We start from the raw sequence: 16548 nt of genomic DNA, 5'->3' as shown, positions 1-16548 counted from the left end.
ATTGGCAGTAGTGTCTTCAAATCTGTATGAACATTTCCATTTATTTTTTCATAACAATTATATATGAAAACTGTCTTATGTATTCCTGTCATAGCTACAAGTCACCTCACACCATGGCCTTGTTCCTGACCTCTGTACTAGTCTGCTGCCACTCTATTGCCTGTCACCAGTTTGCTTTACAAAGACAAAGAAGTTTAAACAGCCCTGAGCACTGAATTGAGGGGCACATGCTGTGGTTTCAGGTGGGCTGCAGCTGAGGGGGTAATGCAGGAGGGAAGAAAGTTAGCAAGCTGCCCTCCTCTCAGCAGGAATGATCAGCTCTTCTTGGGCTTGGACCTCTCAGAATTGACCCCAGATATTTGGCTTTAGAGATGATAACAATTCATCAAATTAAATCTAAGTTGCAGATCAGTAGTTATCCCCCAGTGCTTCCAGTCACATCCTACTCTATCAGGATACAAGCCTCACTTTCCCCAGCATGCTGCATGATTTCTCCATGTTTCTCCATCTCAGACACAAGTCTGGCCCCAAATGCAAGAGAACAGGGTAGTTGGTAACTTCTGCTTGAGCAGAGAAGTAGAACATCATGTTGACAGCGTGTCTGGGCCTTCTCCCTTTCCAGCTTTGCTGGACCTGCATGGATAAGCAGCGGTTACAGAATTAATCTCTCAGTAAGAGAAAGCTAGTTTTGAATTCAAAAGTAACCTTTTTCATTTGCTAAGTTGTAGCTCATGCCTCAGTTTCCCCCTCTGCACTCTGGAGTCCCCCAGGGAGTGGGGGACAGCCCTCCTGGCCAGTGCAGACATGCTCCCTCCCCACTGCCCTTCAGTCCATCAGGTTGCAATGGCCTGGACCCCTGAAGCAGCAGGATGAGATGCTCAGTCTGCAATAGTGATGGACTCAGAAGAAAACCAGAGGTGTCCAGTATCTCACAGCAGTGACGAAGGCTTTGACAGCCACTTGAGCAAACCTGCAGCTGAGAAGTGAACCAAAAGCCTCTGCATGTGCTTTGAGTCTGACCCTGCTCTGCCTGGCAACAGCCAGGGGCACATCCCATGGAGAGAGGGGTGTTGAACAGACAGTCTCCTTGCAGGGACACTGAGAAGCCGGGGCTGGCATTCTGCAGGGGCCCTGCTGTCTCTTGGAGCAGGCGGTGCCTTGGTGGCAGTGGGGCCGTCCCTGGGTGCCTCCCAGGGCTCTGCGTGGCCAAGGGCTGGCTGGGCAATGCCCCTGTGCAGGCACTGCACTGAGACCAATACACGTTTCACACAGACACCTTTATTTTCACATTTCTGCATGTATGTTCTTTTTCCTGGGATGTACTGGTAGACAGATTATACCCTGCAGAACGGAGTTTAGCAAACTTTATATGTATGTATGTACACACATATATATAGTCTCGCAAAATCACTCCTGCATTTGTCCACGTGTCAGAATGGATGTTTACAACAAACTAGAGCTAAAGGGACACTGCTAGGTTTTGGGTTATTTTTCTTATCTCTAACATAAAATAGTGTTTGCATTTTTTTTCAACTCAATTGCCTGTTTTCCTGCTTATACTTAAGCAAAACTGCTGAAGAGACATGCCTGTAAGCTTTCCATTTATACTACTCCAAAATACTATCAGTGATGCAGGTGGAAGAACATTTCTGAATTCTTATTTACACAAGGACCAGACTATCAGTTCAGTGTATGTTGCCATACCAAATATAAGAGCACCCCTGAATCAATGATGCAGATAAATCATTGGCATGTAAGTGCTACACTCACAGCACAGTTCAGATTCACAGCCCCTATGCATATAGATATGTGTTTGAGTCCTACTTTTAAAAGTTTCTTTGCAAATTTTTAACCTGACAGTGTCCCTTTCGGAAAAATACATATTGGGCTTAAGAAAGGACACCCTCCTAGAGATATTTTCTTTTTATTATTAAAACCAACATTTTTTAAACCATTAAACAAAATTGAATACAAATTACCATCGGAGAATAGCATTTGTAAGAGTGAAGCTTTACATGGCTGCTCCATTAACATGGCTTTAGTTATCACAATTTACATTATTTGCACATTTCCTTAGGTCTTTCATGGCACTTCCATGAATAAGAAGAAAAGGTTGATACACTGCTGCTATCATCTCACCAGAGGTCACCAACGGACATGTGGGTGTTTGTTCTCAACACATGTTGCAGTCAGGCAATGCCAAAGTCCTGCCCATGGTCCCCTAACCTCAGGGTATCTGTGCCTCGGGCTTACAGCTTGGCTCATGGTTACTCACAATATTGCAATGCATTCAGAAGAACAGGAAAACAAACAGCCAAACAGCCACAGAACAGGCACGGTACATTTTTTTTTTCTTTTTTTTTTCATTATCATTAGTCACATTCCTATTTTTCAACATGTTGCATAAAATGCATGTTAGAAAGGCTTTCTTTAAAAAAATGCTGGCATGAAGATGCAGACTAATGTTTGTAACTAATGACACAGTCAGAGTCCTGATTCAGACGTTATTTAAACATTCATCACTTGGAGGAAATGAGCACAGTCGATAGCACTGACATAGTCTGACTGTAGCTGAGAAGCAGCACAGGAACTGCCTTCCATGTACTGGCAGGAGGATTGATGAGGGTAGGGATTGGAATAGCATACTGTGTTTTATTTAGAAAGCTGTAGTCGTATTTGTCGTAAATATTACAAGCCCCATTTCTGAGCAAGGGGAGGCTTGGCAAGTTTACAGAGTAACATTCATGAGAAAACATAAAAAAACAAACCCAAAGACATTTCCATGCAGAGCATGACTCTCTCACAGTCACTGGATTTCTGTCACCTGTTGGCTGGAGCACATCTGCACACTGGTGCATCCCAGCCTCTGGCTGTAGCAGTGGGATCAGGGACAAACATAGGGCAATAATTGGTTTTGCAGTGGCAAGAACTCTGCCACAGACAGAATCTGCAATCTGAGCTACAGGAAAATACAACTGTGGGTGCCACTTTGCAAATCCTCCTGTCTCAGCTACCATAGGGCTTCAGGTGGAACACAGAGCTCAACTCAGGGCTGAACATCCCAGGGGTGCCTGGGAGGTGTCTGACTCCTGTGAGACGCAAACTGAAGCTCTTTATGCCTCAAGGGCAGACTCAGCGTGGCTGTCAGCATCTCCCTGATGCACCCTCATCATTCCTGGGAGTGGAAAGCTGGCACAGCAGCAAAGGAGATGCCAGAACTGCAGAGTCAGTACTGGTACCCACACAGCAATGCACTTCAGCAGGTATTGTCAGGGACACCAGCTGTGGGGAGTATGGTGTCAAATTGGGGCTCCACTCAACACAGGGTGACAGCACAGGCAGGCCCTGCACAGCACTACTGCCAGCGGGGACAGGAACCAGCTGAGGCCAAATTCATCACAGTAACTCCAGAAATTAATTTAGCTTCAGGGGCTATGGCATCATGCAACTAATAAAATTTTCTTTTGAAAAGGGTACATTCCGAACGTTTCTGTCTGTATGTGCCATCTCATTATCCCATTGGGAGCAAGACTGTTAGAGGAGAAAGGCACTGTGCTAGCCCAATGCAAATTCCTCTTTTCCATTGTCCTGACCACTTCTCCCTCCTTTGCAGTTTAACTGCTTAGACTGATAACAGACAGATGTTGTTTTGGTGGAAGGGAAAAGCAGGTAATTAATTATATTTAATTCTGTCATTTGCTAAAGTGATTGCAAGAAGAATCAAGAAATAACACTGTAAGCTGTGTATTGTTTCAGCTACAACTGATGACTTTATCAAGTGTCTGTTACATAAAACCTAAATGGACAGTACCCAACAACTGGAGGACAAGCTACTCTCACAGCATGACATCCCTCCTGCGAATACAGCCCCTCATGGGAGCTGCTGTGCTCTGAATCACTGCTGGGAAGGAATTAATGGTGCTTGTATGAAAGGCAATAAACAAGACAGACTAGGGTGTCATTCCTGCAGACATGCAACTTCACTCGAGTAGCACTTTTTAGGACAAGGGGACAGCTTAGAGAAATAAAATTAAGACTACACTGAAGTGTATGGAGGAGCACAGTAAAAGGTGAAAATGACCCATCTTGGGGAATCAGCATATCATTCATTACACTAGGACTGATCAGACCTACTTCTATAATCAGGAATGCTTCAATAGACAAAATTTTTATAAAATTAGGGCTACAGAATTGAGGCATTCTATATATTCTGTATTATAAAAAACTTACACTTACATAATTTTTAAAATATATCTTCACTGCTAACAGTTTATTTGTAATATAGTATCTGATACAATAAAAATATATGCTTACTGAATGGGAGCAATGCAGCACTATGGCAGGGACTGTCCTGTCTATGTGGTTTGAGCAGCTGGAAAAGTTGTCTGTTCCCTCCTTGCCTTGGTTTCTCAGCCATTACCTACCTGGAGATGGCAATGGCACTATAATGTGTCAGCTTTCCTAAGAGGCTTCTGCAGAGAAGGCTCTGACACGTTCCCCAGCTGACAAATCATCTACTGGGCAAAATCCAACCTTGGTGTAAATTCATTACTTTTTCCTGTTTTAGTAATCAACAAACCAACCCTCCAAACCAATACTCTACTTGGCATTAGCAAGGAAATGGTGCTTGTACAAGGTATGCAACTGCCTTGTAGGACAAAAATACGGGCTTGGCATGTGATTCTGAGGCTAACAACAACTCAGTAGCTCCCAATCAAATGTACAGGGCAATTTGTGGGTGCCAAGGTCTGTATGTGGAAACACAGCTGCATCTTCTGGGCCTTGTTCTTCACTAAGTAAATAAGTCCACAAAGGGGGCAAGAACTTACTGTCATGTCCAATGGAAAAATATAAACATTCAAATGATGAACTTAGGAAGTGTGTGCCAAACTACAGCAAAAGGACCACAGCACATGCCCACAGTGCTTCTGAGATGCACAGTGGGGAATCACCTGGTGTCCCACTACATGCTGCGACTGCAACAGGTGGCTGGGACCGGAGCAGGTAATCATCTTTCTGTACCAGCCCTTACAAACCTGCCTGGTCTTTCAGGAACTTACCATCATTGAACAGGATTTGTTCTGTAGTTTGTTTTTTATATGTGCAACATGTTTTGCTCCTTTCTGGCTCACCCTGGCATGAAGATCCCCAGGTTCATGTGTTCAGGAAGAACTCCACCAAACTCAGCATGGTGGCACCAGTGCATGTGAGAAGTGGAATCTCTGCAGAAATGGGGATACTGGTTACATAGCCTGTCTGCTCAATGTCCCAGGTACATTGACTGTTCATTTTTCACAGACTGCCCTGGTAGATGTGACTTTTGTCAAAGCAGATAAACGGCAAGGCATTCATCAAATATTGTGCCATATGGTAGCATAGACTGAGCTGTCACTGGCAATAGATGGCTGAATAATTATTGACATATGCTATCATAGGTAATTAAGCTTGCTAGATTAAAAGCAGGACTTGTGCCTAGCAAACAATGCTCTATATTACTCATTGAACTTCGAGCAGCAGTTCTCTCTTGTCAGGGTTTATTAAAATATTCACATGCTTCCAAAATGAAACAAAGGGCCACCGGCGTCTCCTGGGGAGAAGAGGTGGGATCGGTTGCATTCAGTTGCCATTTGGTTGGAGATGTCATACAAAATCCTCACGCACTGGACATGGCTCAGTTGTAAAAAGCTTTCACCCAGAAAGGAGATCTTTGTTACACAGGAAGTCTCGGTTACGTGGCTACATGACATTCTCAAAGAGCTGTAACGATCGCATGATATTGTCATCCTGAAAGCAAGGAAAAGATACTTCCATGAAACCAGCACAACAAAGCACAATTCATATCTCTGCCTGGCACAGGGAAGCTCTGCAGCTGCTCCTGCACGAAACAGCCTTGCTCTGGTAATGCTTTACCCCCTCCATGAGCTGGGATTGATTCAGTGCCCAGGCCCTGATTCAGCTCAGAAGTTGTCTCTTACTTTAGCCCTGGGTTGGTGTGGGGCAGGCAAGCACAGGCTGTGGCTGTGCTAAACCCTCAGATGCCACTGATCCTGGGTGTGCAAACGGGCACTTGGCTAATAATGCTCCACAAGTCCGACTGAAATGGCACGTTTTGAACAGATAAAAAAGCTGCCTTGAGGGAGCACTTCATCTCAGAAATACAACCAGCTCAAAACCAAAACACATGCAATCTGTACAATCTCAGCCTCTCCAAGGTTCCTAGAGCCAAATGAGAAAGTTACAGACACATGGGAAACCCTAGATAATTTCTCTTGAAATTCTGAAATTGTACTTCAAGGTAATAACTAGAGTAGTATACAAAAACATGATGATTTTTTTCCTCCCAGGAATTCAGTTATTCCAAAAGTTAGAATAGCTGTTTGCCTGTAACATGAAATTAGTTTTCCACATTGAGCAACTTAAGAGATCTATTGCACTACATTCCTCAATCATATTTTGAGGCAGCATTGGCTATGTCCCTTCTAACCCAGTTTGGTGGATACCAATCATCCTCTCCAAGGCAATGCCAGGAGTTTCCTGCCCACGAGCCAGAGCTTCTGCAATGGCACAAGTAAGCACTGTAGTGCACTTACGTTGGTTTTTCATAAAGGTAAGAAAATAAATAAATAAGTCCTGCCCACCAGGAAACCACACCTGCCCGTGCATCAATCTGCCCAGCTCCTAGTGCAAGGATGGCAACAGAAGGAATCAAACTCAAACTAGGGCAAAGAATTAAAACTCTTACAGTTATAAGTGAAGTAAAGCTGCTTCAGTTCTGAGACCACTAATCATAGACATACCTACAGTCAAATGATGAATGTGAAGAATAATACACTACACAAATGATCAAAGTAAAGATGGTGCCAAAAATTAGCCAACCAGGAGCGACCAAGAATGAAGTAACTAAAAAACATTAGTTTTCTATTATGCACCTGCTAACAAGGATTTTGCTGCCTGAAGTCCCTGACTGAGAGGTAATCTGGATATGGCCAGAGCCAGGCTTGACACAGAACCAACAGCAAGCCAGCCCAGCCCTCCAGAGTGATCATCTTCCCCTTGCTCAGGGGCAGAAGAGTTGTCTGGCTGCAGAACTGGAAAGAATTTTCCAGGGAAAGTAAAATACACAGAAGGGCCATTATGCAATTATTTGCACTAATGTAAACATCACAAAAGGCAGAGATTGCCTTTTAGACCATTATTGTACTGGTCAAGTATTAGATACATCTCTGAGCAAACATTCACACACTTAACTGATGTCTAAGACAACAGACATCAGGCATGTTAATGCAGATGCTTCTTTATGCCAGTGCTAAAAATACCATTAAACATTTATCACAGCCATCCTAACACAGGAAATTTGCAAGAGGGACATGATTTCCAAAAGAGAAAATAAAATAAAAATCATTGCTATGATGACAGCATTTGCTTTTAATGTTTGATCATAAAAACATCAACTGGCTTTATAACTTAGTGCTGTAATTGCAAGATTTTGAGACACCTTTGTCTCTGGGCAGTTACAGCACTGTGGTACCTGATAAAGACATTTGGGTAGCACACAGAGACAGTATCATACTTTTAAAATGAAATTAAAAACCAACTAACCAACCAAAAACCCCCCAAAATCCCAACCAACCAACCAAAAAACCCAACCCAACCAACCACCAAAAAACCCCACCCAAGGCAGTTATGAGCTTTCTCTAGAGTTGTCTACAACTTCTCTAGTGCTTGTCTACAGACTCAGGCACTCACTCTCCCACTATTCAGTCACAGGCTTAACAGAGCATCACCAGAAACTCAGTCTTGAAGCTATTTTTTTGTTGGTTTGTTGGTTTGTTTGTTTTTTTTTCACAGAGCATAAAAACCCCAGAATCCTGAGCAGCATCATATTTCATACAGAGTTTGTCCAAAGGGAAGCATATGATGTGGCATGAGCTAGACCTTTCCTTGCAGTTATAATTTAGTCCTTACCTCCTGACACGATTCAATAAACTCATCTAAAGTTACAACTCCATCTTTGTTTTTATCCATTTTCTGAAAAATAAAATAAAAAAATTAGTTTTTATTGGCAACACTGTTGTTACAGTATAATATCTTAGTTGATGCAACCTGAATAAAGCTGGGCACTTGATAAGCTTAGATCACAGACTCAATGTCATTGCCAGATTGGCTGACTGCTAAGGACTCTGGGATTTGGAGCACTTTTGAGGTTATCTCCAACTATTTCCTTGACATACACCACAATCTCTGCACTTATTCCATTGGTTATTTATTCACTGCTTCACCAACCCCCACCCACATTCCTGTCTGTCATTAGGGCAGTTGAGAGAAGCAGCACAGAAGGGCCGCAACACATGGCAGAGGCTTCAGACTTACTGCATGTGGCACATCCCAGTGCAAAGGGTCAGGCTAAGAGACAAGTCAGATACCCCTGGAGCCAGGAAATCAGCAGACACTGTAGTGTTGGGCTGAATGGTTGCTAGGGTTTATTTTGGAATATGTAGTGAGGCACAGACACAACTTTCCTGTAAAGTCTATCAGTGCATAGCTCAAGTGTTAAGAAAAACACACAAAAACCCAGGTACCTGGAAAAACACTTCTACATGCTGCCTTGGTGCATCTTCCTTGAGCACTGGATATGTGTACTTTCCCATCATATCATAAATTGCCTTTACGATATCCATCATTTCCTGCCATAGGAGCATGCCAGCACAAACACAAAAAGGAAATTAAGGGAAATGATAACACATTTCTGTCTTGTACTGCCCTTTTCTTCACCCTCCTTCTCCTATTACAAAACAGCACATAGAATGCCTGTACACGTGTATGAAGACAGATGTAGCATGACATACAAATTCATCCTATTTAAAGCAATTTCTTCTCCCTGCCTGTGCCCTGCCTTTGCCCCAGCTGTGCCAAGGCTCCCGCAGTGCTCCCTCTGCTCCTCCAGCCCAGGGCCTGTGCTCAGACACAGCAGCTGCTGGGAGCAAGTGGGGTGCTCTGTCCTGAGCCTGTCCCGAGCCTGTCCCAGGGACCCTCACGGCTGGCACCGAGAGCCTGGTCCCTCTCCACAGCTGGCACAAATTGCCACTCAGCTCCATGGCCAGTGGCAGTAACTGCAAACCCTCCAGGATGGTTTTGAGTAGACCAAGATGTATTTGAAACATATTCAAGGTTACCATGCTCAAAAACAAGACTTCCCACAATGGGAACAAGCAATGATAAGATAAAAACATATGACAATGCAGGATTTGGAAGTGGTGCTGGAGGCTTCTAGTGCTTCAGGTGACCCACACTGTACCCTCCAGCGCAGAAAGAAAGCCCTCGTGCCTCAGTCACCAACTAGGTATTGCCACTGCCACCCTCCTCTTTGCAAAGGTTATGTGGCTTATAGCTGTAACCAGGATTTTGCTCCTAGCTAAAGTAATTCATTAAAAGCACTATAATATAGGAAAATATGTCTAGAAAATCATGCAATAAGGTCTCTGTGCACTTTACTTAGACACAGATAAATGCTCAAGTGCATTCTGATTTGCTTTTAATTACCTGAATTACCTGCATGTGAAATTAATTGTGTTCTGCAACGAAAAAGAGTTGCTTCTCTTCTGAAATCAACCACATTTGTCAGGAACAGCCTTACCTCCTTGTTTATATAGCCATCCTTATTTATGTCATACAGATTAAATGTCCATCTTAGCTTTTCATGAACAGTTCCACGTAGAAGAATAGACAATGCCATCACAAAATCCTGGTTTGAAGCAGAGAGAGGTGTGAATTTTCATAACATCCTTTTCTAAGTCCTCTTTATATGATGCCAGTCAAAAGATTTATCTTTTTAGGATGGAGCACATGGTTATCAACCTCTTCTGGCTTCCTTTTCTGAAAATGTGTCCTCTCTGACTGAACTCAATGGATGAAGCATCTGCTAAGATATTTGGGTTTTAAGAGCACTGCCAGATGCTCCAGTGGCCATTCTCCTCCCTGCTGCAAGGAGTCCTCACTCAAATTGCTGCTACCTGGCTAAACACAGCTGGACTGTGCCTGTGGAAGTAGAAGCTGATGCTGTCTTACCTCCAGATCTAGGTGCTGGCAAAGTAGGGAGAAAATCCAGCATTTCCCCTATGTTCACCTTGAGAGATGGAGAGATCCTAAACTCATCTAACAAGGGAGCCTTCGGTTTTGTACTCTGGCAAAATCTGTCAGACTTGACCAGATGTGATTCCTGTCACTAATTATTCAGTGTGGAACACAGCATTTTAATTGCATTTTTTTGTTTCCAGTAAAGTTATTGCTTCCAATAACTTTGATTTATTATTTATCCTGCATGGTGGCTCAGGCACCGTGAGTAGCATTGCTACAGGGGTTTGTTAGCACAGGCAGAGCTTCAAGCTAACTGAGCTATAGCTATAACTTATTTAACATCCCTAGTCCTTCCCTTGTCACCTCCATGAGCTCTGCATGAGGCGGTGAATCACTGCTTAAAACCCCCTGCTCCTTTTTGCCAAGGCTCAGAGGAATTTGAATTTGTTGAACAGTATAAAAAAGGGGACAAAATGCTTATGTTTGAGAACCAGTAAATGGACAGGTCTGCCAGGAAGGAAAGCTCAGCATTTTCTAGGGGTTTTTTTAGGGTTTTTTTTTTAACAGCATTTCCCTGTTCTCATCTTGTTTAGGTTTCTGGACACCTTTAACTACTGAGTAGCTGCCATGTGCAAACCTCGTATTGCAGCCCTTTCTACAGAGACACACAGATACATATGGAAACATTCCCATTTTACATTTAATGAATTAACCCATTTCTCAATCTTATATGAAAATTACTGGAGTTCTTGGCCATTTGACAGCAAAGGCAAGACTGCCTATGATTTTTAGTTTTATAATCACAGTGAAATGTCTTCAAGGCTATGAAGTTCATCCACCAGAAGTCTATGACTTAACATATCCTTTTGCTGTACTCCTACAACTATGGGTGTGAGCATGAAGAGTTATTGTAGCCACAGGCCTTTTACTTAAAGGGTGCATTTAGTTTCCATTAGATACCAAGTACCTGAGATGCTTATTCAACACATCAAATAAGCTTAGAAACACCATATTCCAGGAACATAGAGATACAACTATTCAATTACTTAATGCATGATGCCTGCAGAAGGTACAATTTGCAAGTTATCTCTACTCCTCATCTCTCTTCATATGGGACTGTCCTCAACCACTCTCCTGTGCCACATAAACCTCTGTGCTTTCTCCTGATCCTGACTGCTATGATCGAGATGTTTCTTGACTGAGAGGAAACATAACAGCATCTGCATAAACTAAACTGAACCAGATTTTAAAACATCAACTGACTTTAGACTGAAACCTCTAACCTTTAATCCAACAAGTCCTACTACTTTACAAGGAAGAATGGACAGAAAAGCTTAAAACCACAAAACTGAGAAAGTGAAGTAGAAGGAAGATGCAAACCAATTACCTCAAACTTCACTGAGCCATTTTGTGCAGTGTCAAATGCATTGAAGAGGTAATGTGCATACATGCTGGCATCTGAAAACACAGAAACATGAACTGGTACAGCAGCTCTTTATACACTAAAGGCTCTAAACAACGGTTACGATCTTATTTTCCTTCTGTATAAAAACCAACCTTGTAGCATTGCCAGGCATTCTGTGAACCAGTAAATGATAACATGGACTTGCAAAATCCTGACAGCATCCCTTAAAACAGCCTTGAAATGCAAAAGCTTTTGTTACAGTAGAAACTATTTGGATTATGAGGCTTTACCTGAAAGAACGAGCAGAAAAAACCCAACCATCCCAGAATGTCTCTGGGTCAAATGGAGTATTAGCTCTGGTGGGAAACACAGCAAAAATACCAAAAACTGTCGGCAGCACATGTCCATCCTTCCTCTACCATTTTGTTTTGTTTGAGACATGGCAGAGACCCCCAGGGACTGCTCATCTTCAGAAGGCTCCTGCTCCAGTAACTTGACTGCTAGAGAGCAATCTCACCTGAAGCACATTTTCATCCTTTTGAATCTTAAACTGCTGGTTTTAGAAAACCTTTTCTATCGAGAAGAAAAGTCTCTACAGCTGTGTGAATAATGGCTGTTGACTAGGAATAACAGTGATGGTATACAAAAAAATTCCAACTGTACAACTTAAAGACCTTCAATGGCCTGTTCTCTGCTCTGGAGGCAATTTGCACTGCTCTCTGTATTACCAGAGCCCAGCTTTTCAAGATAGAAGCAACTGACATTAAAGTTCCTTGATTATTTCATTGTTACTCTAGCAGCCACACACTTTTGGTCTCTTCTAGTCTTTGTCTCTAGCACACAGCATCAGTCAAACCTGAGTCTCCATACCCAGTGTATGGGTATTCAGGTGAAGCCTGGTGCCCTGTGCTATGTGCACAGGTGGAATGACCCAGCATCTCCTTACTCTGACATTATTCAAATCCAGGAAAGTGTAACAGTGTGCAGAAAAATCAAATACTTAAGTTACTGTCATTCATAAGGATAGAATACACCGGAGTTTAGGGGAAAAAAATTAATGTATTACATTTTTAAGAGAAGGATTCTGAAATAAAATAGCTCCAGAAGAAAACCACAGCATTACTTATGGGATAGTCCTACTAAAAGCTCCTATTAAACTAAACTAAACTAAACTAAACAATGAACTAAAAATATTAAGCTAGAGGTCTTATTTCAATTTGGTACGATGTACATTAAGAAATACTTAGTTCACTAGTATCACTCGATGACAGATTAGCAAAAATTAAAACTGCCAAGGATAGGAGCCCTATGTACACAAAAAAATCACAACCCTGGGGTGACAATGTTGTTATAATTCAGAGCTACATTACCACCTTTAGGTTGTAAAGGTTTATCTGTAAAGAGTGCCATAAAAGTGAAAGAATCTCTGAAGATTCCAAAATCTCACAACTTATGACACTAAGATTATACAAATAGTTTAGAAACCAAGTGAAAGAAAACAGTGCAAAATACAAAATCTCATCTGCTGTTGAACTGATTTACAATTAAGCATGGTTGTACTTCCATCATCATTAACTAAGGGAGAATCACATTTCAAGGGAATGGGACACACAGAAAAAGGAAAGACAAGTCTTTGACAACTTCAGTAGAATGGAGAAAAGTTATCTATCCATGATAAAATGAAGTTTCTATGCCTGACTGGTTTTTATATCTGAGCTGGGTCAAGTAAAGGAGTTGTTTGGGTAACTGATTTTCCTTGGACTTACTGGAACTCAAGTTGGAAAAAAACCCACATCCAAAAATACACTGAGATTATAAATACTTAAATTCTTTCAATCAATCAACCAATGGACTGGTTGCATTTTATAACAAAACAAAGCAATCACAACAGGAAATCATCAAGTCTATACTGAAATTTAATGCAAACTTTTTATAGGTGTACATCTTTGAGGTCCTGTGCACTGTAAAACACATAAGCATAACGTGGTTTATCTTGTCATTTAGTTGAAAAAACACTTGTTAATAACCTTCTTAAAGTAAAGGACATGCACACATACAGTCTTGCAGAAACATCAGTTATCATTCCCCAGGGAGTGTATTCTGCAGCTACTACAGGGTGGAAGAGATTTGAAAAGCCTCAAACACTTAATCTGTTACTAAAAATATTTTTACTAAAGAGATTTTTACTAAAAAAGATGACTCATTTCTTTCAGTTTGAAAACAGCATCCCTACAGAACATATCTAGTTAGAAGAACACATAGATTCTTGATGTTTTTAAAAGGCAATAACATATATTATTTGAGTGATTTAATACAATACTTTAATATTCCCATACATGACATGACCCTGTCCTAGTAACAGAAACACAAAAAATGATCATTTCATGTAGCCAGGAGTTCACATATCAACTAAGAACTGCTTTAAGAATTTTAAAAAGGTTTTGATTAATTTTCAGGCCAAAATGAGGTCTGGGACCCTCCTGTGCTAGACACTACATGTCCAGCAGTCCAACAGCAGGGAAGCAAAGACACACTGAGGGGAAGCAATTTCACTTTCTGCCAGCCAGAAAGTCAGTAAAGAAAAAAGCATCAATCCCCAGTTTCTATTTTGGACCTGGGGAATAAAGAGCTGAAAACTAGGGACAATCTGTAATCGGTTTTGTCCACGTGAAATAACTGTTCAAAGGGCCTAACAATCTTATCATCTTGATGTTTGTGTTTCTGTCTAAAATCCCACAAAGCTTAAGCTCGGTTCCAACTCCTTGCACAGATGATGTGCAGCAGTTCCACAGCCAGCTGGCAGTAAGGAATGTTAAGGCATGCTTCAGTAACCCTGACAGGCACAAAGCACTCTACTTACCTCCATGAGGAAAAAACTGTGCATAGATCTGTTTGAATGTTTCTTCATTAACAACCCCACTAGGACATTCCTGTTGGAAAACAAAAAAACAAACCAACCAACCAAACAAACAAACAAAAATGAAAACAAACAAAAAAAAAACCAAACCAAAAACAAATCAAGAAAAAACACAGCTTTGTAAAGGTTCATTTGCAAAACTCTATAGGCCTGAAGAGAGCAATTAAACAAATCACTTTGCTGTTCTCACAGAGTTCTGCATGCTCAGGCTGTGCAGCTGGAGAAATTGAAGTAATTCAGACTGCAATTTCATCTTAAGCATCTCACAGACTTGGTTCACCATTATTAACATTTCTAACTTCATTTTCAGCAGTGTTTCATCACAGTTTTATAGGATGACCTAGAAAGGCAGCTCATGCTTTCTGTTATATGAAGCTTTCATCTAATAATTAAAAATAATGTTCATGCCAGCTAACACCTTCCTGCCCGATGCCTCCACAGATATGAATTCATTAATCCTCAGCAGCAGACTGTGGCTGGATGTCTGACAACAGCTCCATGGAGGTGAACAGTTTGCAGTACACTAGTGAGTCCGTACAAACAAGCATTAATAACAGCCAAAAAGATTAGACCATTTTTAACCTGTATATCAGCTCAATCTTCTGTAAAGTTCTGAGGAGCCAGACTGTGCCCATGCAAATTTTCTAAGCTGGTGACCTGTGGGCTTATTTATTTTTAAGCTCTGGTACTGCAATGCAAGGCATTTAATTTCACTTTTGACTGCTTTAAACAAGGGCAAACCTTTAGGAAAAAAGTGGCAGTTTTCAGCACTGAAATTCCTGACCAGCCCCATGGAGCAGGATTTGGGAAGGGAAAAGGGGGTTCCACGGGGCACACACTCCCTGCCTGCCACGCCCCGCCTTGCAGAGCCAAGGCACAGCCTTATTCTGGCAGCATCACAGGTTGTGGAATTTCAGATGAGTAAACTTCCAGAAGTCTAAGAAAATCCCTTTGAATTAGTGACAGGAGAAGTTGGAGGAAGATTCAAGTCTATGACTTAGTTATTGATGAGTTGTTTAGATACCTTTTAAGAACAAAAAGGGCTTTGACAAGAAATTCTTCCACCATGAAAAGCCTATAAAAGGAAAAAAGGCATTTTTTCTAGCCTCTGATCTGCCATCATCACCTGCTGCTGATGTGCATTCACTAACAATGGAAAAGGACAGAACCAACAGGAAATTAATCTTGTGCAAGTCAAGGAAGGCGAGCAAGGGGGGTTACTTCAGGTGACAGTGAGGCAGTTCCTTAATCACAAAGCTGTTTGCTATTGAAATTAGGATGGTTAGGTCTGGCTTCCTTCCTCCAATGCAGAAGTCTTGCTGTCTTCCACTCACTCTTTAGGTAGGAAATCATCAGTGATTTGGGAGATATCTGAACTAAATAAAAGAGAATTTGTTGCTTGGAAGTCCCTGAAATTCTCTTTTAGTCTATGTCTTCATATCCTGACAACTGCTCTTCTACCAGTTAAGTGTCCCAATTCAAAGCCAAATCTGACACTGTGGTCTTGACCTCACCAGGGCCACCCCTTCTCCAGGATCAGTGTTCAAAGCTTGTTCCACACCAGGGGTAAAAAGACTAATTGGACTACCTAAAGCCACTGGCTGCAGGATCAGACCATGTCTTTTCATCTACTGACAAAACTAACAAGACTTTCTAATTCTGTATAGCAAGATTAGATGAGTATCCTCAAACTATTCCAAAACTCCTCATAAAACATCCACTGCCTGGTTTCCTTGTCAAGTGGTTACTTTTTCATCTGTTTGTGCCACTTCTAATAAAGTAGAAATCATAAAAGGATTATGATTAATATTAATAATATTAAATATTAATATTAATAATTATTAATTCAATAGAAGGTAACAACTACCATAAGAGATTCTCCTAAATGTTTTATAAATGTTCAATTTTTTGAAGCTTGTAATTTGATGTACACTAAACAATCTGATATTTATTTATCTTTTAATCATAGAGCAGACCAAGTACCTTATCCACAGCCATTCTTGGGTAGAAATGTTCTCCTTGGTCACTGAAGTGCTGTTGCTCCAGGGCCACACAGGGCACTTGCAGAATATTTCACCAAATTGTCATTCTTTTTAAAACCAAGCCTAGCACAGCACTTACCCATCCTTTCCAGCACAGTCCTACTGGCCTG

General features: G+C 41.5%; 1 protein-coding gene across 11 annotated transcripts in view; it reads right to left on the bottom strand.

Annotated features, from left to right (window-relative positions):
• Positions 1–1908: 1908 nt before the first annotated feature.
• Positions 1909–16548, bottom strand: part of KCNIP1 (potassium voltage-gated channel interacting protein 1) — a 467950-nt gene continuing 453310 nt past the window's right edge. For 10 of the 11 annotated variants that reach the window (XM_064671385.1, XM_064671390.1, XM_064671391.1 and 7 more), the window contains 6 exons: positions 14340–14409; positions 11462–11532; positions 9635–9742; positions 8580–8684; positions 7966–8028; positions 1909–5784 (listed from right to left, as the gene is read on the bottom strand). In XM_064671385.1, the coding sequence (XP_064527455.1) occupies positions 5737–5784; positions 7966–8028; positions 8580–8684; positions 9635–9742; positions 11462–11532; positions 14340–14409 (465 nt within the window). In that variant the 3' untranslated portion in view covers positions 1909–5736. The remainder of the gene's footprint in view (positions 5785–7965; positions 8029–8579; positions 8685–9634; positions 9743–11461; positions 11533–14339; positions 14410–16548) is intronic. The other variant, XM_064671387.1, reaches the window with a different exon arrangement.

This window comes from Pseudopipra pipra, chromosome 15 (genome assembly GCF_036250125.1).
Source record: "Pseudopipra pipra isolate bDixPip1 chromosome 15, bDixPip1.hap1, whole genome shotgun sequence".
Taxonomy (NCBI): Eukaryota; Metazoa; Chordata; class Aves; order Passeriformes; family Pipridae; genus Pseudopipra; species Pseudopipra pipra.
This window is presented reverse-complemented; position numbering and strand designations above follow the sequence as displayed.